The sequence below is a fragment of the Camelus ferus genome, chromosome 11 (assembly GCF_009834535.1).
Source record: "Camelus ferus isolate YT-003-E chromosome 11, BCGSAC_Cfer_1.0, whole genome shotgun sequence".
Classification (NCBI taxonomy): Eukaryota; Metazoa; Chordata; class Mammalia; order Artiodactyla; family Camelidae; genus Camelus; species Camelus ferus.
The window spans coordinates 62,090,143-62,116,274 of NC_045706.1; the positions used below are offsets into that span (position 1 = coordinate 62,090,143).

Consider the following 26,132-nt stretch of genomic DNA (forward strand, 5'->3'; position numbering starts at 1 on the left):
ATCCAAAATTTAATATTTTGTTGTCTCTGATTAGCTCTCTTTTGGCTCCTACAGTTCTCATGAATTAGATCAAGTCAAGCTGTAGAACAATGCAGACCTTATTGATTCTAGAGACTGTGAGTCACTGAGGGAAGAAGTCCAAAAAGGTTAAATTTCCACTGAACTCCAAATCAGAGGTTCAAAAGCTAGAGGGATAAAGACATTAGCTGTAGTCTTGCGAAACATTCAAGGCTGCTTTCATTTGATTAGGAATTTGCTACAGGCTCTTTATGACAAATATAACAAGGACACTTTAAATCATCTTTTAAGCTTTGAAGAAAGATCCAAAAAATAGATTAGCTATGAAGAACTCCATTTGGAATTGGAAGCTAAGAAGTGATGTGTTTCTATACATTCAGAAACTTATTTCTGCATTACCAAAAAAAAAAAGCTATTGTGAAAGGCCACAATTTTTACTGATTATTGGTTAAAGAAATTTATTCCGATTTGCAACAGTGTAACAACCTGTTGCCTTATCTCAAATTTTCCGAAACTACTCTAAAAAACACTAATGTTCCATGAAATGTTTATAGAGGTGGGGGGTGGGGTGGGTGGAGAGAGAAAAAAGAAAAAAAATTCCTCTAATATTTTCGTTCCAAAATTTTTTGTATACAAAAAGTACGAAGTACATTTGACACAATTATTAAATAAGTTGCCCATAATGGTATGACACGCACTAGAAGGCCAGGAAGTCCAAATGACACCACTTACGTATGATGCCTGAGTGATGCATAAACATGTAACTATTATTGTGTTTTATGTTATCTAATGACAGGTGATTTATGCTGATTTTTGCCTAATAATTTCAGTATATTATATATTGATTTTTTATCCCATAATAAAGATATGACTCAAAATTTAATTTCTTCTAGCCACCACTCTATGTATGTGAGGTGACTTTTGGTAATCCATTTTAAAACAAGCTTATGTTTGTTTTCTCTGAGTTTCTATTGTTGATCTGTCAAAAATGATAATTTTTAAGGTTTCTGATGGTTATATGAGTTCAAAAATGTTATTTTAGTTAAACATGGGTATAAGAGTACACACCAATTTTAAGGACAATGAATTCTAACGTACCTGTTTTTGAAATTTAAAACTACACATAGAGAACTCTGAAGGAAAAGATGACTTAGGCACAATAATCTGCTCCACGTAGTGTGCATCCTTCAAAAACTCAGTATGACCCCCCATCTACCTTTTAAAATTAAGTAACACATAAACAAGAATGCAAGTTCGTCACTGATAGATTCATACACCCTCATGCATAGGGAGAGAGACTTTACACAGCCTTTCTGACAAGTCATAGGACACCAGCAGACAGGACAACACATACTCAATATTTTAATAATTATAGCAAAGGAAAAGATGCACCATTACTAAGTTTCATTAAAGAATTTATTGTGTATATATGACTTGAGGTATAGACTTCATGCTGTATTTATTTAAAAAAAAAAATTGCGGCTTCCAAACAGGGATATATTACTAGGCTAAACACAGCAACAAAACCTTTCAACTTTAAGGTCTAAATTTTTCCACTTAAAATTTTTTAAATGTCCTCTCATTCCTGTATTCCTACCTCTCACTCTCTACTTTTAGCAGCCACAGATGTAAACAAACAAACAAACAAAACCCTCATTTTGTTATTTACAGCAGCCTTTATGGATAAACTAACAGAAGTAAGGAAACAAGAGGCCTATTCATTCTTATCTTTTCTATTCCAGACATAAAACTAAACATGGAAAGGAAGATGAAACAGTCACTAAAAACCTTAGGTTTCCTTTCAACAACTAACCCATTTGCTGAAAAAGTTTGCTATACAAATCAAACTTAGAATTTAAAGCTCTTTATATTGACATTTACATTTATTGTGAAATATGTATTCAAAAAGTACACAAAATACATATGCCTGGCCTAATGAATAATTATAAGGCAAACATCCATTTTTTAACTACCATTCAGGTCCAGAAACAGAAGCCAGGATCACAGAAACAGAAGTAACCTCTCTTAAACACACCCCACCCCCCAACCCCTCTTCAATCACTATGGCCTCAATGTGCCATGTAAATTTCACAGGTTAATTCGCTGAGAATGAGAAGAAATAGTGTCACAGGTGTTAAAAGATGGAAGTATTTAAAATTCCTCTAAAATGCATTAATAGAGAACTTTTCCTAATATATAGAACATTTTGTTAAACTTTCCTGTGAAAAATGTCAGCAAGAAGTATATCGATCCATTTAGAATACAAATTACAGAAGTGTTTGAATTTAATTTTGTGGAACACCACACAGGAGGGCCATAAAACACAGATTATTTGTTCCTAGCACTTCCAACAGCTGGCAGAGAGGAAGACCAATATTAGCACTCGAGATGCAAAAAACACTAAATAATGACCGTTTCGACTCAGCAGCACCTACATATTTAACTATTTTAACTATAAATTACAAAATAACAGATTGATCTCTGTGACCTTAGCTGGGCTCTGACAAAATTAAAAAAAGCTTAGGCAATATTCCTCACTTCCATCCTAAATAAGGATGCTTACATAGCAGGATTAGCAGGATTCTGGGTCTCTTACCTCTTGCACTAGATACTAGCATTTAGGTAATAACTGTAACATGGAGTCACATAAATGACTGTTGATATTAACATCTCCTGTTCTAAGGAGGCGTGGGTTACAAAATTCATCCATCACTCACAGAATTAGCCAAAGCAAGGTTTTACGGAGAAAAACATTAACAGCCCAAAATAAACTTAACTGTAAAATCTTAAAATTGATATGCTGTTAAATTTAAATTTCATTTTTTTCCTTAGCAAAGCAAGCCACTCAGAGTTGGGTGTAACATTTAAGTAAAGACTTTTCAAATACTGTTAATAAGTAACATTTAAGAACCCTGTTTTAAAGAAGGACTTACTCCAAAACGTGGACATAGATAATGCCAAGCAAACACAATTCATTTATAATTTAAAACCTAGCCAAACAACTGTTTCCCTTGCACTAAAGATCTCCTTTTCCTCCTCCAATACCACCCATATATTTGTCTAAAACTTACTTCTCACTAACCCCTGCAATCCTGGGCAACATTATCCCTGTGGGCTGTTATGTGGTAAAGTTCTATATTAGTATCTTCGAAGATGTGAAACAGAAAAACACACAACTGTATTAAACACCCAAGGTCTACCACTAAGTACATTGACAATGACAGAATAACAAACAGTCATAGGGAAGAACACCCTTAAACCTCTAGACATGCTTTACACAAAGAGATTTCCTTAAATCTCTAACCCTGGAATGGCTAAGCAAATGATATATCTATTTGATGGAATATTATGCAACCATTAAAACTAAAAATGATAAAGCTATGTAACATAGCTTTTATAATATATCATAAAATATTTTAAATATACTTTTTTATCTAGCTGTAACTATAAATATATATGTAAAGAGACAAAAACTTGAAAAAATAATAAGAAATAAATATTTGGTACAACTGTGAGAACTCCTCCAACCCTCCATTAAGTTCATAAAATAAATATAAATCAGAAGGTCAAAAATGCAATGACTCCTCTCCCCAGAGATCTGTAAAACTATCACCAGCACCTTGATAATCACCTCATATTTATGATCTACACTAAACACACCAAAACTTGTTATATATTACTCTTACAGGAATGTTTCTGGGCAAGGTCACCAGATAAAGGGGAAACAAGGTCCTGTCTGAGCAGACTGATTAAGAAGGGATGGGAGGGATGATTACCTCATGGCAAGGCGACAGAGGTATTTTAACCAATGGCATGTTTTACTGCCATCACAAGGTATCAAATTTAACATTACTTTTTATCAAAATTAACAACCGTATCCAGTTTAAGACAAGAAAATTACAAAACGCAAATAGACCATCTATATGATGTAACAAGTGACAAAGACGATTATATCAGTTTGGTCAACTTTTCACGGCATCAAAAATTACATGGTACATGACTTCAACAACTGCTAACACTTATGAGAACACATTTCTTTAGGTGTGTGAAAAAATGCAGTATATGGAGGATATGATATATACAGGAGGAAAATGATCTCAAACTTTGAAAGCAAGTAATTTCAAATTTATCATTTATATTATAAATTTCACTTTATTAGTAAAATTACCTATTCAGAGTCTGAAAAGCAATGTCATTCAAATTGGAGAACTCTCATATCCCAAAGTGATATCAGTCTAGTTGCCAGAAAATGACTTTATCCTAACCAAAATTTGCTTTTTCCAAGAGGCTTGAATATCTTACAGGCATACTTTCTTAGGCAACAAATTTAACAGACAGATGAAGCCCTGACTCTGCAGAAGACACTGAACAGAGTGCTATATGTATTATCACTTAGAAAGTGAATACACTGAGGAGGCCATGGTGATGCAGGACTCCCACACACTGGCAAAAACTGGCACAGCCTTCCAGAGAGGTAAACTGGTGATTTGTGTCAAAGGTCTTAAGACCAATACACTTTTTTAACCGGTAATTATAGTCCTAGGAATCTATTCTTGAGGAAATCATCAATGACACAAAATATTCAGGCACCAATATGTTCATTATAAAATAGTAACATTTTAAAAAATCCACATTCAATATGTATAGGTGGATAGAATCACATTTCTTTTAAATGTTAAAAGTGATTGCTTCTGGGTAGCAAAATCACGAGTAATTTTTATTGTCTGACTTCTGGCATTGTCCCAAGTTTTCTGCAATTCAGATATGTTAACGATGGAAAAAACTTCAAAGAGGCAAAGCAAACTTTTCAGAGGAAACAAAGTAACAACATATCTGATTATCATTACAGATTTTTAAAGTGATTTCAGTTACACTGGTTAGCTAGATCCTTAAAACACGTCATTAAGCTGGATGAAGTGGTTATTTTGTCAATTAACAAATGAGGAAATTGACACTGAGGTCATGTGGCTTAACTAAAGTTACACAGAGTTGAGACTAAGAATCCATGATTCTCATTTCTAATTCTATGCTCTTTTCTCCACCAGTGGTTCTCAAAGCCTGGGCCCTGAACCAAGCACACCTAGGAACTTGTTAGAAATGCTAAGTCTCTGGCCTTATCCCAGACCCACTGAATCAGAAACTTGGAGAGGATGATGGGCAGCAACCTGTTTCAATAAGCCCTCCAGGGTTCAGATACACAATAAATCTGAGTGCCACTGCTTATGTGATGTTGCCTCTCTGACACTTTGTGAAATAGTCAAAAAACTTCTGAAGAAAGGGAGTGGTGGTATTTATTCATACACTTTCACACTTTCAGGCTCTTCCTTATTTGTAATCCAAATAAGGATTCACAATAATCTTAATTGAGTCCTAATCTTGAGTCCTTAGAATGTAATTAAGCACCCAATCTTTCTCTTGGATTACCACCAGTAGTCCTAGAGCACAGACAGATCTTCAGTACTCTCAAGTTATAGGATATGAGCTAACAAGAACACTGGAACATCACAAGCTAAAAATGATCAGATAAGGAAGAGTCTGTTAGATTTAGATTTGTGTGCATGGACAGGGAGTGAGGGAAGGAATCAGAAATGTAATTTTTTAACTCAAAGCATTACTCCCAGATAATATTCTTCTGACCTCGGTCACCATGAAAACCAGTATGAAAACCTGATCTGCTGAAATCCAGTCCATAACTACTTACAGAGCACTCCCAATAAGGAAGGCATTATACAGATGCTCCAGGAAACACACAGCTAAGAAAGACATAGCCTGGGCCCCAAGAAACTTTAGACGTACAAAAAAATGTCAACATTTCATCAAGAATAAAGCAAGGCAAAGAGCAGGAGTGCTGCAAGATAAATTTAAAAATTTGTCATGGAAATTTAAAAAATTTTGAATTTTTTCAAAGTCATTTTGGAGGGAGCAGACATGAAAATGTGAATCTGGATAGAGAAAACTGGAGGAAGGGGACAGATCAGTCTCTTATTACTGAAAAAATATGCAGCAAGTAGGAGGGGAGGATGTGTGAAGAGGGAAATTATCCTGTGATTGCAGGCAATAGTGGGAAGAACAGTGACTGGGTTACATCGTCCTGCCAGGGACAAACTATGTCACTTTGGCCCAAAAAGTTCATTTCTAAATCAGAACTACTCATTTACAATAGGAATAATAATTATCATATTATATATCTCTCAGAGTTATTTATCTTAAAAAAAAAAGACCAGAGAGGGAAAGGCCCCAATAAAAAAATAAAGCACACGTTTATAGTTCAATAGTTACTCTCTATTAGGTAAGTTAAAATTGTATAATACTGAAAATATTTCAATACAAAATGTTTCCATTTCAAAAAACTTTCAGTTTCTATTATCAGTAAATGAAGCATATATAATATGGGTAACTAAACCATGGACAGAAAAATCAAATTATAAAAATTTTTTAAAATAGACTGTATATGAAAGTATCTTTCTTTGGTGGAAACTTACTTATCTAACAAAAGTATACTGGCAGTTTCTTCTAAAGAAAAAATATCAAATTTGGGAAAGCTTATATATACATTTATACACACACATATATATCTATATATATATAAAAAGGTTACTACAGTATAATTGAGAACAGAATGAAACTGGATGCAACCTAGATGTTTGAGAATATGGGAACCATTAAATTCTCAAAATCTAGTCTTGAAATATTATGCAGCCATTTGACAATATTGAAAGTGGTACAAGAAAATAGAAAATGCATATTATGAGAGAATAAAATAAATTTCAAAATTAGCTCCTAAAACATACATGTAAAATAATGGAAATATTTTTCACCAAAATAAAAGATGATAACTGCATTAGTGTGACACAATTATGGCTACTTTTCTCAAACTTTTCTATTAGAGTTGTCGTATTAGTTTCATAATTAAAGAAATAAGCATATTTTTACCTTATCCCAGAAATCAACCAACGCCGTAAAGTCCCATTTCTTAGAATATGCCACATTGTATTTCAGAATAGCATCCTATGGAAAAAGCATAAATAAAACTTCATGATATAGTGAAGTGAATTATCTATGAATAGCCTGTCTCCTTTATGAACTACTTCTGGTATATTTCTTAATGTTGGAGAAGCTTCCTCTTACCATTAGCTATTCCACATCAGTAGCTGTGAACAAACAGAATGCATACTGATTTATTTCACTTAAGGAAAATGAGATTAGAAAGGCCAAGTAATAAGGAGGGAAAACATAATTACTCTAAAACATACCTTCTAAACAGAGGTGATATAATTCAAGTGGACAAAAACTGGGGATCTTGGAAATAAAAAAATTAAATATTATGGTGATTTTTGGCCCTCAAAGGGGTCACACTACATATACAGATATATAGTGTATTAGTATTAAGATTTCATGAGAGTAAAGTAGGAAAAAAATATCTAAGAAGGCTCCCCGGGGAAGAGGGCAATAATGAAAAAAGATTGAGAAACACTGCCCTAAAGCATAACATGGTTTTTGTTCCTTTATTATCAGCTATCTTTATCTTTTTTTATCAGCTATCTTTATAAGCTACATGCAAATGAGTATCTTTCCCCAGCGATTCATGTAAATTACTTTCCTTTGTAAAAAGTCAAACTACTGCGCCATCTACTGGTTGTAATGTTTAACTGAATACGCTACACTTCATACCTGGTTGTCAGAATAGGTACACATAATACAATCCAGTAGTTACACAGAAAAACTATTATTTACTATTATGCTTTATCTCATCGTTTAAAATTTCCATTTTGATCACATTTTATAATATACATATTAAATTAATAAAGAAGTAAAACATAGAATTTATTAAAAACCATTTATAATCATAACGCACACCCCCCCAATAGCAAAAGTATACTGGCAATCTAAGTCTAAAAAACACTTGTGTTAGATTAGTACTATAAACTTTCCAAATTTCCTCATCATTGAAGAATTTTTTAAAAATTAACACTCTGCCATAGAGCTTCCTGAAAAATATTTCATGCCACAGAAATGATCACCAAGCATCTAGGTTAAAAAATGAACCAACAAGATGTGTATTATTTACTTGGAATCAGAAGATATCCAAATTCCTTCAAAAAGGAAGAGAAAAAGCATCAACCATAAAATAGCATGGCAAGAAAAAGCTTTTATTTTTCTCTTACAGCCTTAATACAAAATTTTCCATCAGGAAAGAAAAGATTTTAGGGACTTTTTTTTTCTGATCATTGGTATCTGATTTCAGAACCTCAGACAAAGTTTTAAATAGCAATGTCTATCAACAGATGAATGGACAAACAATGCATTTACTGGAATAAACTACAGATACACTCAACAACATGGATGAATCTCAAAAATCTCCATTCTAAGTGAAAGGAGCCAGATAGACTAGCATATATACTATATGATTCTGTTCACGTAAAATGTAAACTAATCTATAGTTTTTTTAAAAAGTAGATCAATAGTTCCCCAGGATCAGTGCAGAAGGAGGAAATTGACCGTAAAGGGGTAAGAAGAATCTTTAGCGGGTGACAGGAATGTTTTGTATCTTGATTGTACTGGGGGCTTCAAGGTATATGCAAATGTTAAACCTCAATCAAATTACATTTTTTAAGAAGTTGCACTTTATTATACGTAATTATTCCTCAAAGTTGATACAGAAAAACATTTTAAATAGCATGTACACTCTTATTCTTTCATGAGGTTTTATAATGAGCATTAACTCCTAATATTTACTTTTACTTCAGGTCTCAGAATTAGTTCTCCTGTGAGGTCCCCATCACTAGAAAAAAACTGAATGCTACTCTATATTCTTAGCTATCAAATACTGAGGTTTTTGTCAGTTCATAATTCATAATAAGCACAATTAGATAAAGTACAAAGAAGTCTACTCTTTGCAAATTATCAGACACATTATTTATGGAAACATTACATTGTAAGTCAATTTTTGAGGACATTATTCTTTTTTTAAACTTTTTTTTAATTGAAGTATGGTCAATTTCTGGTGTACAGTGTAATAGTTCAGTTATACAACTTTTTTAAACTTTTAACATTTCTAATCCCTCTTAACATCAAATGGCATAAAAACAGCAAAAAGATTATTATATTCAATAAGACAGATTTAATGTTTCCCCCTCCCTCTCATAGTGTTCTTTCAGGAAAGAAAACAATTACCATTAGCAGAGAGAAGAAAATTTCACTGGGTTACTTTCTTCTGTTGAATCTACCATAAAATAAACAAGAAAGATAGCACAGGGAAATATATACAAGATTTTGTGGTAGCTCACGGTGAAAAAGAATGCGACAATGAATATATGTATATTCATGTATAACTGAAACATTGTGCTCTACACTGGAAATTGACACAACATTGTAAACTGACTATAACTCAATAAAATAAACATTTTTTTTTAAATTAAAGCAATCACCCCTTCCTAAAGTAATCATGGCATATGAAGGAATTGCTAAAAGAGGTGAGCAGGAATATAATTCAGGACACTATGATTATTCTGCATTTGTGCTTAAAGAAAAAATATGAAAATTCTTCAATAATCCTGTTTATGAGACCATAAAGGCCCCAAGACAGGGTTCTTCAAATGGAGTTTGGATAGTATTCTTAGGTGGCCTGTTTCTGTGTTTGTGAGTTTATAATTATGGTTTCAGAATGAATACAAAGGCCAAAAATAAAGCACTGTAGGAATAAAGGCTAGTACTTTAAATAGATAAAAACAGTGGAAAGATTGAGCCATCCTAAGATACACTGCAGTATAAGAATGTCAAATTCTAAAGAAGCTGAGCCAAAGTGGTCACTATCATATTTGTTTGCAAGCTAACGTTCTGCATACAGATCCCACCTTGGCCTCTACCAGCACCCACCAACTGTTTGTAATTAGTAAGAGAAGTAGTAAATACAAAGTGAAGAATTTTTTCTTTATAGAGTGTTTTTTTTTAAGTTTCTCAGCATACTATTTTGCGGGGGTTAAAAAACTTCTGTACAAAAAAAGGAATACCGATTACAAATTGCTTTCACCATGACAATGAACACAACTGAAATGGTGGCTCATGATGTTTAAAATGGAGAAAAAAAATCAAACTGACATAGCTGGATACTGTAAGTACAAAGAGTTTATATGTGGTTTTATGTTTGTATATATGTAATTAACATTATACTGAAAATAAGTAAACTCTGGCAGACCCTGAGAATTTCTCCCATTTAAAAAGAGTACATTATAAGATTGAGAAACACTGTCCCTAAGAAATGAAATTTTCAAAATACGTTATGGCACAACATACCAATGTTTTTCATGTTGAGAAAGAAAAAGAGCTCTAGAAAAGGTACAGAAAGTTTAAGAACTTGTTAAGTAGAAATGGAAAAATATAAAACCTGAGAAACTGCACACAACAAACTCTCTCAGAAGTATAAAAAAAATCTGTTATGGTTATAAAAATTTTACAAGTTTACATAAGGCTATAGTGCAAAAAAATAAACATATACTCAGCCATATTTTAAATATGAGGGGAAAAAATCGAATGGCCTTACAGTCTTAAATGAAGTATTTTTTTAACCAAAAAATAAATTATTGCCAAAACATAAGATTAATAAATAAATTATGAAACTGCTAGAAGCTATATTAAGGGCAATAAAAAACAGAAATGCTTAATGTATACTTTAATCATTAGGAAACTCAGCTTCCCTTTGGGCAAATACTGCTGAAGTCATAATTCTTCCCTGATTTACTTTTAAAGACATTTCGGGAGCATAATTCTAAAACAAAAATAAAAGAGAAGCTAGGACTGAAGGAAATTGGATGGGGAATCAAGAAACAGAGGTCTTATTCCTGGTTCTCCAAATTGTACTCTGTGGCTCCAGGCAAGTCATTTACAACTCAATTCTTCAACTCATTTCCTAGTGATGGAGTGGAAACCAAGAAAGTCTCTAAAGAGAGTTCTTCAGGAAGCAAGCACTTTACATATAAATAATGCTGCTACCTGACTTTATTAAAGATCAAAAAATGTCTCTGAGGGAGGAGACCAGGGCTCACCTCTAAGAATTACAGGTAAGAGACAAGAATAGCAAAAGAACCCACCTTCAGGTTTTGGGGTCGAGTGAATTTGTTGAGAAGTGCAGTCTGAATGAGCTCCCACCGGCTCCCTGCAGTTCGCTCACCATTCTTTAAGGAAAAGAAAAACATGAGGAAACTACTCTAAGTTCTTTTACATCAGAGAATCAGAAGGAACTCAAGCAAGTAATAAAATATTTTTCAGAGACTAAGAGAATATCGGTTTCGTTCTTACCTCATCTTCCACAGGGTACAAGTTTTGTTCTGAACAAGGCATCTTAACATGCTTGTTGTCCCACAAATCTTTAAAATGTGTTGGGAAAGGTTTAGGAACTTCTCCTGCTCGCAAAAGATCTACCTGAAATACAGGTAAACAAGAAAACTGTAAGTGCATAAAAACTAGGTGTGCCTTCTACAAAATGATCCAAGGAAAGCAGCCAAAGCAAATGCAGACCAGATCCTAGGCAAGAAATCTCCTAAGTCCTTTTCAGTTCTTCACACTCCTTACCTCCAAGTAATCAGTTTCCAAGTCACCATGTCCTGGGTATTCTATCTTTATCCCACCTAGCCTCCTGGTCCTCAATTCTTCCTTGCCTGAACTCCTGCCAACAGTTTTCTATCCCTTGCCCTAATTCCAACTGCTCCCAGACACATTCATCCCCCATAAAACCCTTTGCCCAACTTGGGAATAACATTATCTTTCTACAGTATTCCCAAGCTTCTAATCCTATAATGGCTCCCCTCTGCCTATATTTTGATTCTAAATGATGTTCCTAGTTCTCAACACCCTCTCTCACCCAAAATACTCTCTGGTTAAACATCTATTCTGACCTTCAAGACTCAGCTCAATTTTCATTTCCTCTAAGAAGTCTTTAAAAACTTTCTAATAGGCAGTAAGCTTATTCCTTCTTGTTTTATTAAGATCATTATCATACTAAAACACTTTTTTTCCCTTCATGCACTAGACTCTAAACTTCTTCAGAATAACTATATTAACTCTGTATTTTGAATATTTACAACAAGCTGACATGTGTTTTTAAGATGTGTAAGTGTATACATGTGTACAGTTGACGCCTGAACAACATGGGTTTGAACTGCATGGGTCCACTCACAGAAGGATTTTTTTCAATAAATACTACAGTACTACACAATCAGCAGTTGACTGAACCTGTGGATGGTGAAGCTTGGATATGGAGGGCCAACTATACAGGTAAACTCAGATTTTCGACTGCCTGGAGGGTCAGCATCCCTAACCCTCGAGGTGTTCAAGGGTCAACTGTGTATGCTAAAAAAAAAAAAAATATATATATATATACACACACACACACACACACACACATACACTGCTTATAATAAACATTAAGTAAATGTTTAAGGACGAAGATTTTTTTTAATGTCCTAATCTGCACATTTCGTATAAATGGAATCATACAATATGTGACCCTTTGTGTCTGGCCTCTCATTTACCATAATGTTTTCAAGGTTCATCCATGCTGTAGCATGAATGAGAACTTCATTGAAGATCATCAAATAATCGCAAAAATAAATACAAAATTTCAACTGTAAGATGCTATGAATGAGAGGTTCATAGTGTAATGAGAACCTTTCCAAACGACTTTAATTTATCTGGTGAGCTTAGGGAAGCTTCTTTGAGGAAGTAGCAATTGAGCTCAACTCCAAAGGACAAAAAGAAGTTAACTAGGAAAAGGTGGAAAGAAGATTGTTCCTTAAGAAGGCAACAGCTTATGGAATGAAAGACTGTCAAATAGACAGCTTCATAACATGTCTGCAACTCAAGAGAAATAAATTTGTAGGCCATCTATCCAGATGACCAGTAAAATCATCAGTACATGTAAGACTGTTCAGAGAAAGAGGAAGATAAAAGGACCTATGAAAAAGCCTTGGGGAACTCCAACCATGTTTAATGGCTACATATAGAAAAAAAACTAAAAGGAACATAGGTGGCTGAGGAGGTAGGAAGAAAATTCGGATTAGATGGTATCCAGGAAGCCAAAGGAGGAGAATATTCCAAGGAGGAAAGAATGGTCAAGAGTCAAAATTGGCTGAGTCATCAATCGTGCCTAAAGTATTTGCACCTCCATACGGGGACCCCAGAGGTGATTCTGTAAAGATGTTCCATGTAATCTGAGGTGGAAAAACAGGTACCATAGAGCTCCACACATAGGGGAACACATATGTAAGAATATGCTCTGTGCATCCATCTGTCTAAATGGGTGTGTGTGTGTGGAGTGCATGCATCTATGTGTGTATTTGCCTATATGTGTGTATGTGTTTTGTGTGCATGTGGGCGTGAGTGTGTTTACAGATAATCAAGTACTGACTGAATGTCCATGCAATTTCAGACTGCCTTACATTTCCAATGCTAAATATCAGCTTCATTTTATTAATTCAAATTCTGTAATTATTAATATCTGGCATCTTAGAAATGTAACTAAGGACTGTTCATTTAATAACTATTAATTATATTAATTACATATATATCACATTACCATATTCAAGAAAAAGGACCTGGAAGGAAATACACCGAACTGTTAAACTCTGGGAATGGATCTATGAGACACTTGACTTTCCTGAGGTATATACTTTCACATAACAGTTGCTTTTTTTTTTTCAATGATCCTGTATTACTTTTGTAATAAAATAAAACCTTCATAAATTCATGGGTCATTGGCTATCTAACAAATAAATAAACAGTAATTACAGAGATTAATGATGGTATAAGATGCTTCAGGTTTTCTTTGTGGGCTGTGGGAGAGAGGAAGCAGGAAAAGTCAAAAAATCACTTATCTCCTCCAATTAATCTTTACTGCAATCTGCAGTGTTAACATCTTGCAGTCACCCAAGTCTTTTCTTAATTTTACACACATTATCAATGTCTCTTTTTTCCGTATCACCCATGCTTAAGAATTTACCATGTCCTACCAATTTTACTTCAAAACGATGCAACCATTTTTCTTTCATATTCCCACAATTATTATATTTAGTTATTTTCAAACTGTTTTAAGTAGCAGAACTCTTTTTTCCCTATGAAATCTGATATGAAATCACTATATTTAAATCAAATAAAAGCTATTTTTATAAATATAATTTTTACATTAACTTTAGTTATTCTAACATCAATAAATGGCCAGGAGGCTATTTTAAGAAACATAAAAATTGAAACTGGGAGTTACAGATGACAGCTAAAGCTTACATCCACCTACTACTTAATTTATGTTTATACCTCTTATCCAGTATTAAGAAAATCCTATTCACACACCTGAATAGTTGTAAATGGTAACTTTTTTAAACTGTTATTTTGATACTTATAGAAATTCTTCAGTCACACAGCAGTGGCAATAGAACCTTGATTCTATGGTCTGCACAAAAATGAGTTTTCTTGGCAAAATTTGCTGGTTAAAATATGGTATTAAGAATTTTTAAATTTGAATGTATTTGTTAGTTCTTTTATTATAGGTTTTTCAGTTAAAAATATAATTTAGAAAAGAAACTTGAGTCAAATTTCAAAAGAACCCTTGAACCATCTTCATGTAGCACAATATAACCATCTCCTTACTTTTCATCCCTTACCTGAGCTTTTACATTATCTTTCCCTGTTTACAATGTATCCTCACTTCAATTTTCCTTACAGAGAACTGTCCGATTAATCCTGCTATACAAACAGTACAGCTATTGTCTGCACAGATATTTTAATAATTTCCAATTCCTATAAACTCAAGTCCAGTTCCTGGCACCTGAAAGCCTCTATGATGTGGACCCAAACCACTTTTCAGGTCTTCTCTTTCCCATCCAAATTCTCAGCTCTAGCAAACCAATTGTTTTCCATTTCTTAAACATGGATTTAAACTACACAGCCTTTTCCTATAAAGGTTATGCATCTGGAATTCCCTTGCCTTACTAACTCCACCTCATAAATTTCTGCTTCTCTTTTGGAGCTCAGCTCAAACCCAACCACCCTGCTCAGTGTTGCTTCTACCCAACCAGGCTAATGAATTCTGTACTTCAGGATATTTAATCACACCTAGACGAAGTCGTACAAGAAAAGGGATTTTTTTTTTAAGTAGTCCCTGTGAAATCTAATAGAGACTAATAAGTGAGATGACTATTTAAAACTACTCAATGAGTGATAGAAATCTTCTAAAATTGGATTATGGTGGTAGCTGCCTAACTCAGCAAATCAACTATCACTGAATTGAGTATTCAAAATGGGTAAATTTTATATACTTCAATAAAGTTGCTTTGCTTAAAAAGAAAAAAAGAAACTATGGAAAGTGTAAAAAAGGTTACCAGGGGCGAGTAAGGCATGAGAAGTTATTGTTTAGTAGGTAGAGTTTCTGTGTGGGATGATAAAAAATTCCTGGAAATGGATAGTAGTAATGGCTGCACAACACTGTGAATGCCACTGAAAAGTACACTTAAAAATCGTTACTATGGTAAATATCATATTTTGTATATTTAACCACAATTTTTAAAAATGAGGTTGGTTTCCGACATGTTGAATTCCGATACCTGTGGGACAGTGATGAAGATGTCTAGCAAAAGGGAAAGCTCAGAAAAGAGGGTAAAACTGGAGAATAATTTAAGGATACTGAATCATACACAGCTTTGAATTTTAGTACCTAACATGCAGTGAGTGCTCAATAAATATTGTCAACTGAGTATTTTCTTAAATCCAATATTCTTAAAAATACAAAAAATTTCAATTTCCTCATAATCTGACAATGATTCATCTTATAGATTTGTTAAGTATTGTATTAAATAAGCTACCATTATATTTCTCCATCCTGTAGACTCCTCAGTACTTTATATGTGCAGAAAAGAGAAGCACTTTCTATGCCTTGGTCTGTTTTTCACATTAATAAGTATTGCAATAAATTAAGAGTTGGCATCTTCTCTCTTTATAGGTAAGAGCTAACTCCTACCCGAATAGTCACTGTGTGATTGGCAGATGGTCTCAAGAGAGGCAGCCGGATCCCACACCTTGGCATTCTTCTCATCTCCTCAATAGGAGTTCCAAGCCATTTCTTATCTGGAGAAAGGTGAGGCGGAATGTATTTAGGGATCTTCCTTTCTGTTCTTTGATGTTTGATTTCACACTGTTCTTTTCTAAAGTCAAAACAAATGTATTCAGTCACAAACCACTTATTGTTTAAATTCACTAGGATACACAAGTACAAAACTTACCCAGAACATTATTGTTTAAAATGTGCCAAGCTTGCTCTTTCTACTTGGTATTTACAAAAAACAAAAACAAAAATAACCAAAAAAACAAAAACAAAAACAAAAACAAAAACCTTATAAGGCTTATAGTAAAACCCAAGAGCTTATTTTCAATAGACTGTGGAAAGAATTTCCAAATACACATAAATTACCTTCTGAAAAAGGGGACATGTCAGAATACAGACACTGCCAAATGAGTCACAGTTCACAGTATCAGCTACTTTTCAGGACTCAAGACAGTAATTTTCAATCAAGTGAACATACTATGGCACGTTGCCAGAAAAAAATCACAAAAATTATGAAGTGGGCTTTAAGACTCCACATGGGATAACAGCAAAAATATAATTTTTACATTTTTTTGCAGTCAGACAGATTGGGATTTAAATCCCAGCTTAACCAGCCACAAATTACATAATTCCAGTGGATTCAAAACCCAGATCTCAGTTTTCTCATTTGTGAAGTGAGTACAACACCACCTGCCTGTCTGTCAAGGGCATTAGAGAAAATGAATATACAAGGAAAAAAAAAAAAAAAAAAAACGGGTACACAATGGCCTAAGAAAACAGCAGCTATGATCAATACATTTATGTTCCAGTAATTCCCATGAATCTCAGAGGAAGGTTCATTAAATTAAAATCTCATTAACAATATTTATTTCTTGTTTTTTGTTTCTGGGCTTTTCAGAATTGAAAAGTTTGAGACTAGGTTTAAATTTAGTATAAATAGTTAATAAGAAACACAACTATTTCCCTGCTTCGGTGTAAACCATTACTTGGTTACTATCTGCCTTGTGTTACCCTCCTTGTATTGGAGATACTTTTGATGGAAAAAAATTACCTTTTGTCCTCTGCTTTGGGCAGTCTCATGAAATGATCTGTGATTTTCGAATCCTTTTTTCCATGTTGCTTGGAGTTTCTGCATTCTACATTCAGGCTGGAAGTACTTCCAGGTAGTTTGACATTTAAATCATTCATTCCAGTGCAACTCTCTCCTCCTTCAAATTGGAAATGTAATCGAATTTCACCTCCCTTAGCAGAGGACCGTTTCCTCAGTTCGGTGTCCGCTTCTCTTGCTTGGAACCTTGAAGGCTTATTTGCTGTTTGGGGGGAACTGCCATCTTCTTGTTCATCAAAACCTGGACTTGTCTCTTCATCTGCTTCTGAGTCCTGACAACTATTTTTGGAATTATCTACATCCATCGGTGACTCAGGTTCACTTTCTTTCTCAAGTGGAGGAGAATTTCCCAGGCTGCTTTCTTGTCTACTCAATTTGTTGGCATTTTTCAGTCCAGTACCAAGATCCTCAGAGCCGATATCTGACAAGGGACTCTCTGGCACCACGTCTAACTCCTCCTGCCGACACCCTGCACAGGCTTCCACAGGATGACAAGACTTGCTGCACTTCTGGTGACTTCTGGCTTCTCTGGTCTGTTCATCTTCTGCTGTCTGCTTCGCATTTGCAAGCTTTACAGGTGTCAAAAATTGTTGATTATCTCTACTTTCCTCACTATTTGTGTCACTGTGATCATCATTTTGGGGTGGCCGATCAATGTTAGCATTACTGAACTGCTCTGGTACCAGAGTTCCTGCTGGAGGTTCACTTTCCAGAAGCCGCTCTGTATGTTTCCCCTCATTCTGCCACTTGCACATAGCTGCAGTCTGATGCTGGTTCAAATACTGTGTACTTTTTTCAACCGGTGATTTATCAAAACTTAGCTGAGAAACATTCTCTAATTTTTCCATGTTATGTTGATAAAAGTTATCTTTTTGTACAGAACTCATCATGGATTCTTCTCTTTTGTTGTTGTTTTCTTTACTGTGCAAACTACAAGAGATTAGAAAGAATTAATGATACAACAGAATTTATGATACAACAGAAAGAACTTACGATGCAAAAAAAAAATCATGTACCTGAACGCACTCTTAGTGCCACAGCAATAATTAAACCATTTGTGATTACCTGAGCATACAGCATGCTCTTTCATGATGCCATGTCTGCACATTGGCCTATAACACCCTTTCCCTAACTGTTTGCCTGGCAAACACCTACCAGAGTGCAGTGTTAAACTTCACTCGCCTTCCGTGCAGTCTTTCTTACAAAGGTAAAGCTGATTGCCTGTTCTATATGCTAGCCACCACCGCACCTTGTTTATACCTTTACTGTTGCATTTATCACACCACGTAATTATCATGGGTTTTCGTGTTTATCAGCACCACTACACTATAAGCATCTTCAAGACAGAGACTCCTCTTTCATTTCTGTACCTTAAGTATATTGGACAATCCCTGGCAAGTAGAAGATTCTAAAAAAATTATTATTTATAAACTGAAAGAATGAACAAATGCAGATAAAGAAAAAAGGAGAGAAAATAGCATGAAGCCCCATAAAATATTCATATATGATGTCATTCATTTCTCTATATAAGCATGTTTCTATACCTTTCTGATTCAGCTGTCTTGACTCCTTTAGTGTCCATCCAACTGGTAATAGTCTTTTGTTTGAAAACTGTAAAAACAAACAAAAACAAAACATTAATGTATATGCATGCATGCCTTCAAAGATAAGATACCTATAGCAGCATATATACACGTAAGGCATTGTGCTTGATTCTGTGCATTCAACAAAGATCAATCACTCCTTCCACAATCAAGCAATGGGAGATAACACAGGAACATAAAGAGAAATACATCTGACGCAGAACAGACAGTGACCCAACCCTAAAAGAGTTGGTCTAGCTTAATGGATGAGAATATAGGCTGCGAAGTCAGACGACAAATGGATCAGAGAGCCACACTCAGACCTACTGAATTCAAACCCTGGCTCTCCTACTGGATTCTTCTGTGACTTTGTGAGGACTCATTTCTCTGTGTCTCAGGTTCCTTATCTGTAAACATGCAAATCAATAGTATCTCTGCTGGGCTTATGGTGAGGTTTAAATTAAATAACAACCCGTGCAAAGTGCTGAGGGCATTATCTGATATATACTTAGTAAGTGTTAATCCTTAATTATCTTTAGTATTAAAAGAGATTCTGATAAGGAATTAAGGTATTTCTGAGGAAAAGTCTACTTTAGGAAATAAGAGTAAGTGGGATAATCTCATAAGAAATGCTTAAATTGTGCCTCGAGGAATAAACATGTAGTCATATAAAGGGAACATCAAAAGCAATGGCACCAATGGCAGAGAAAGATAAAGAAAGCCATAGAAAATGATTGAAAAGTCAGCTAGGACTGTATCATGGAGATCCCTGAACAACCCACAAAAAGAGTACAATAAGAAGTGTCAAGAGTCACACTCAGAGCTGTGCTTCCAGAGTCCATATCTAGGAGGCTCCCAGTCAGGCAGGATACATAGCCTGGAGGGCAAAGGTGAAGGGACAAGAGGGAAGCGCCTATTAGTAGAAGCTATTGCTCTGGGTCATGGTTCCCAAACCAACTGAATGACCAGGAGGCTGGTAACAAATGGATCTGAGGGCCACATCCAGACCTACTGAATCAAAATCTATATGTGGTGATGGAGGCCTGAGGGGAGCTGGAATCTACGTTTTCTTCACAAAGTGATTCTGATGATCAGCAAGGTTGGAGAGCTATTGGCTGAGGGCCAAAACTAGTCCTTGGGAAAACACAGAGTAAAAGTTGAGATGTGAGTCATTACAGATTTCACAATGATAGGAGAAGTTAAAAGAGACACTAAGCTTTAAGCCTGAGAGACCTGAAAGATGGTGACAGCATCAAATAGAAACAGAATACAAAAGAACTAGATTCAGGGGGGAATACGATTAGGTTAATTCTGAACACACCAAATTTGAAATGCCAAAGAGATAACTAGATAGAAATGAACAGCAGACAGCAGCAAAAGTAGAACTGATGATTCAGGAGGGGGAAATGTAACATAAATAAACACAAACCACAATTTATATAAACGTTAGAAATTTAAGCATGTTTTCAAAATTTAATGTACTGTGTACAGATTACACTATATAACATTTTCGTATAAGAAAACACAAAATCTTGAACATTCTCAACGACTGTCTAAATTGCAAGGTAAAAATCTAGCACCTAGGTCATAGACTCTTCTCATTCACCTATGTCCCCTCAAACACCACAGCATGAGCAAAACAGATGCTGTCACAAATAGATGAAAATCAATAATTTATTTTTTACTGTATTTGAGTGCCAATACTATTTACACTTTCCACAAAATACTAACATCAAACTAGTAAAAAATATTTGCTTAGCATTTTTAAATTATTTCTATCACAAAAATATATATATATATATATTTCTTGTTAAACACTATTACTTTAATTTTATTAAGTTAGTACTCCTACAGCAAATCAGGCTTCAGAGAAAAAAATGAGCTTCAGTCGCAAGGGAGTAAGAGGATGAACTACCTGATTTTGAGATTTTTTTCTATAGTTCCATCTTCTCTATTTAATTACATAAAACACAGCAAGAATAGAAAATCCTCAAAGTACAAGTTCGCAATGAGCCAAAAAAAAATTCGTTTTTTGAGTCAGTGTAGAATTTAAAATATCTTTTTCCATAAATGTAAAGAGTAAATGGGGGGGGGCAAGGGGGTATAACTCAGTGGTAGAGTGTGTGCCCCGCATGCACGAGGTCCTGGGTTCAATCCCCAGTACCGCCATTTAAAAATAAATGAATAAACAAACAAACCGGATTACCACCCCCTACCCAGAAAAAAAATTTTTTTTAAAGAGTAAATGGTGTGCAATGGCTAGGTTCCTACAACACGCATAAAGCACGGCACTATGACAAGTCCACAGACCCTAAAGAGTGCATGCAACATCATTCCATACAAAAATTACAGAGAGTGTTCCAGTGTAGTTGAAGGAGCGGGCTCTCTTCTGCAGCTCTGACACTGAGAATGTGTTCTCTGTCTAGCTTCAGGTTTCCTATTACAATTCCTGAAGCCTGAGAACAGGATGAAGGAGGAGAAGCAAGAGTTGAGGAACTGAGCCAAAACAATATTGAAAAAGTAGAATGGAGATGGAGGAATCATGTTCCCTGACTTCAGACTATACTATAAAGCTACAGTAATCAAAACAGTATGGTACTGGCTCAAAAACAGACACATAAATCAATGGAACAGGATAGGAAGTCCAGAAATAAACCCACGTACATGTGGTCAACTAATGTATGACAAAGGAGGCAAGAATATACAATGGAGAAAAGATGGTCTCTTTAATAAGTGGTACTGGGAAAACTGGGCAGCTACCTGTAAAAGACTGAAATTAGAATATTCCCTAACACCATGTACAAAAATAAACTCAAAATGGATTAAAGACCTAGATGTAAGACCAGATACTATAAAACTCCTAGAGGAAAACATAGGCAGAACACTTGCAGACATATATTACAGCAATATATTTTTCGGACCAGCTCCTGGAATATTGGAATTAAAAGCAAAAATAAACAAATGGGATCTAATTAAACTTAAAAGCTTTTGCACAGCTAAGGATACCATCAGCAAAACAAAAAGAATAGGAGAAAATACTTGCAAACGATGTGACTGACAAGGGACTAATTTCCAAAATATACAAACAGCTCATACACCTTAATATCAAAGAAACAAGCAACACAATCCAAAAATGGGCAGAAGACCTGGACAAGCAATTCTCCAATGAAGACATACAAATGGCCAATAGGCACATGAAAAAATGTTCAGCATCGCTAATTGTCAGAGAAATGCAGATCAAAACTTCAATGAGATATCACTTCACACCAGCCAGAATGGCCATCACTGAAAAGTCTACAAATGATAGATGCTGGAGATGGTGTGGAGAAAGGGGAACCCTCCTACACTGTGAGTGGGAGTGTAGATTGGTGGAGCCACTGTGGAGGACAGTATGGAGGTTCCTTAAAAAAACTGAAAATAGACTTACCACGTGATCCAGCAATCCCATTCCTGGGCAATATATCCAGAGAAAAATAAAATTCAAAAAGACACATGCACCCCAACGTTCATAGCAGCACTATTTTCGATAGCCAAGACATGGAAACAACCCAAATGTACATTAATAGATGACTGGATAAAGAAGATGTGGTACATATATACAATGGAACACTATTCAGCCATAAAAAAGAATAGATTAATGCCATTTGCAGCAATATGGATGGACCTGAAGACTGTCATTCAAAGTGAAGTGGGCCAAAAAGAGAAAGAAAAATGCCACATGACATTATTTATATAAAGAATCTAAAAAATAATAACAGTAATAATAAGGACACAAATGAACTAATTATTATTTTGATTTCTTATGTGTAAGCACATTTGACTGTCCTTTATGATTGGATTATTGCATTCTATTGATTCTTACTTTGTAGTAGGCTTTATTCCTTTGATAACTATGTAAGTTTACAAAGCTAAAGATCTAAACGGTTCTTAGAATCAATAATTAGTACATACATGAAAACCAAAAAATGTGCAGTATACTGTTTATATGTATTTACATGCAAGATAACGTGTATGTGCAGTCGAACTGTAGTAATTCTACATAATAAAACTGGAAAAAAAAAAGTTTAGGGACCGATACTTCCTGCTAATAAAACAGTCCTCAGTCCTTCAGAGGGCCCCAAATAAGGATAGCCTCTCTCTTTCCAAAACCACTACTTCTGGCTTCCAAAGATTTCTTTCACAACACATCACAGGACTGCTTCAGCTGTACTCCTCTTATTCCTGAAGTAAGCATAAAATGATGCTTCCCAGGTTCCAGGGAATTTCTTTTAACTAGACGTATTCACAGCAAACAGGGAGGCAATAGGAAGTGATGAGACTGATACAAGGTCTGGAGTCAAACAGAATCCTTGGACTGAGATCTTTGCTCAGTCATGTAGTAGTACGTACTTCATTTCTTTGAGCCTTTATTTCCTCACCTATAAGATGTGGTTAACAATACCTATTTCCAATGCTTACGTAGATGAGAGAAAATTTGTGTCCAGGCTCACAAGGCAGAAACCCAACAAATGTATTCTCTCCCAACATTTCCATCCAATCTCTTTTTTCACTGCGATCAGTTCTCCAACTTCACTCTGACTACACCATTTACACATAATCTCATCAGTAACCTCATTCAGCTGACCAGCCTGTTTCAGTGAGCAAATCATTCAATTAGGCACTAGAGATACAGGAAAAAGGCACAAAGTGCAGTAAAATTCACCTGCATTTAAAGGGACACCTCACCTTCACAAAAAGTCTCTTTCCTCCAGCAGCAACAAGATAAGGCATGGACAAAAGGGTGTGGTGAGACCAAAGAGCAATGGACAGTGGGGGTCTTTTGAGATGAGGAAAGGGGTTTAAAGATGCTTTTGACAGCACTGAGGCTGCAAGAGTAAGGGGAATGGAGGACAAGCAGTCCCAGTCCCCCACCCACCCAACACTGACCTACACTTGGACTAACCCTGGAGTGGGCAGAGCAACTCTAGGTAGTTATAACAGGCAGAAAAGGGGAGCTCCTACAGCAATCCAACTGGACAAAGCATTCCTCATCGGAATGTGAATGCGCTGAGTTCTGCCCATGTGCAGATTTGTAGATTTCAATCGATATAAGATATATGCCCAGGAAGATAACAAAAATTTAAAGATACTAAATAAATATCCATTTCCCTTTCTCACTTACTTCTCCTAGGATAACTATACATAAAAATTTCAAATGTTGAGTTCCTAAGAGAATTTCAAAATTTGAAACAATAGATTTTGATACAATTTAGACTTGGAACACTTCGTTCATTGGTGTCCTGTGACAGGTATACAGAAAATATTTACATACATACACAAGTACAGCCCAAGTATTAATTTAGTTCCTCTTCTGCAGAAAATCTTTCTGCAGAAAATCAGAAGATCCAATAAATGAGGACTGACTGGCTCCCATTACCTCAAACTCACTCCTTCTGCTCTGTACGCAAATAAAGTTAATCAGACCACAAATTAGCCGATTACAGAAGTCAGACACAGTACCTAGAGGTCACTCTCAGCTCCCCCTCCTGTCCACTCTCCTTCAACAAATCCTCTGAAATCTACATCCTACATCTTAAACTCATCCCTTCCTTCTCATCTTCAAAATAACACCAACATTAAAAGAACAGGTACATCACTCACTAGGCAACTGCATTTGTTTCCTGCCACTGGTCTCCTTGCCTACTGTCCTGACCTTCTCCAACTCAGTGTTTCACAAACAACAGATGACAAACATTTTTTAATAAAATAATATAGACAACATGAGAATGCATCAGACACAGTAAAGGTTAAGCATTATTTCCTGAAACATGTTTGTTATAAGTATGGCATGTTTACCAGAAGATAAAAATATTTCCTACACTGTGTATCAAGTGACATACTGTGGGTTGCAGTCAGGAAAGTCCAGACATCTTTTCTAAAATATTAACCAAACGATATCCTATTTCCCACAAGATTTTAGTGGTTCCCCATTAACCACAGAATAAAGTCCAAACTCCTTGAAATGGCACTTGAGCTTGTTGAAAAATAAGCTCTTGCCCCCCTTCCTAGCCTCAACTGACAGCCCTGTCATTCTGTGCTCCTGTCAAACCGCGATTTGCACATGCCTTTCCCTCTGTCTATATAACTTTTTCTCGCCTTGATCTATTCAGCAAATCCTGTTCATCCTTCAGTATTGTTCACGCCTGCTCCCCACTGCCTCTAAGTCCTGAGAGAACTAAGTGTACACTGCTTGCCAGGGCACTGCTTGACTTCTGCTCAGCCTCTTAATACTGTTGACCAACGTATCCTTTTTGAAACGCTCTCGTCCCTGCATGACGCGACAAATGCCAGGCTCTCCCTCTACTTCTCAGGCTGCTTTTCTTCAGTCTACTCTTAAATGGTGGTGTTTCTAATGTTTCCATCCTAGGTCACTTCTATTTTCGCTACATGCTTTATATGATTTAATCTATTTCCACATCATCAATTATCATGTTTATGCAAAGAACTCCCAAATTAATATTTCCAACACAGATATATTTCTTATGAGGTACAAACCCACGTATACCATTCTCTCCTGAGTCCATACACTTTTCCCCTTTCCTACTGCCTGCAGCCAGGTATAAACCATCATCACCTCACATCTAGACTAACTCCTTAACCAGTCTTGGGCCTGCACTTCTGCTCCCTTTCAATCCATTCTTCATTTTCCACACATCAGCCACAGGGACCTTTAAGTATATACACATATTTTAGTTAAAAAAAAATATATATATATCTCCAATCAAGTCACTCCCCTACAGAAAACCTTTAATAGTTTCTCATTGCCCTTAAAGTTCAAAACCCTTAGCATTGTCCAGTATGATCTGATTTTTGCCCACCTCTTTGCAACCCCACTACTCACTACTCTCCCCTGTTGACAATATGAGTCAGCTGCACTTTGGGAACATTCCTTAACTTCCTCTTCATCTAGCTAACTCCTCAACACTCTTCTGTTCTCAGAATAAGATTCTCATCTTCTGTCTAGGAAAGTATCTTTGATCCCACCACAAACACCTGACTTTCTACCATAACAATCTGTTTTCTTCATGTTTGGAAACATCCATTACCCTTTATTATGTTGACTTCTGTAACTGTCTATCTCTTGATAGATTTAAGGGTCTGAAGACAGAAGCCAAGTTACCCTTGTTCAACACTGTAGGCCAGAGACAAGTACAATGCCAGTTAAGTGTAACATCTCTGCACCCAAGGACTTAGAATCTAAACTGAGGGAAGTTGCGACTTTCTTCGTAGCTTTCTTTCCATCTAGAGGCTGAAGCTTCATATACACAATTAAACCTCCTTAACGACTGACGCAATT

The 26,132-nt window shown here is 35.5% G+C and overlaps 1 protein-coding gene and 1 non-coding gene across 5 annotated transcripts in view; one reads left to right on the forward strand and one right to left on the reverse strand.

Annotated features, from left to right (window-relative positions):
* The window catches only part of PARG (poly(ADP-ribose) glycohydrolase), a 109,267-nt gene that overhangs the window by 82,339 nt on the left and 796 nt on the right, over positions 1 to 26,132 (reverse strand). For all 4 annotated transcript variants that reach the window (XM_014562648.2, XM_032491682.1, XM_006188777.3 and 1 more), the window contains exons 2-7: positions 18,758 to 18,824; positions 17,157 to 18,143; positions 16,022 to 16,205; positions 11,314 to 11,436; positions 11,106 to 11,189; positions 6,952 to 7,026 (exon numbers count right to left, since the gene is read on the reverse strand). In XM_014562648.2, the coding sequence (XP_014418134.2) occupies positions 6,952 to 7,026; positions 11,106 to 11,189; positions 11,314 to 11,436; positions 16,022 to 16,205; positions 17,157 to 18,143; positions 18,758 to 18,795 (1,491 nt within the window). In that variant the 5' untranslated portion in view covers positions 18,796 to 18,824. The remainder of the gene's footprint in view (positions 1 to 6,951; positions 7,027 to 11,105; positions 11,190 to 11,313; positions 11,437 to 16,021; positions 16,206 to 17,156; positions 18,144 to 18,757; positions 18,825 to 26,132) is intronic.
* TRNAA-CGC lies at positions 20,894 to 20,965 on the forward strand. The gene has a single exon. It is a non-coding gene; the product is annotated as a tRNA-Ala (tRNA).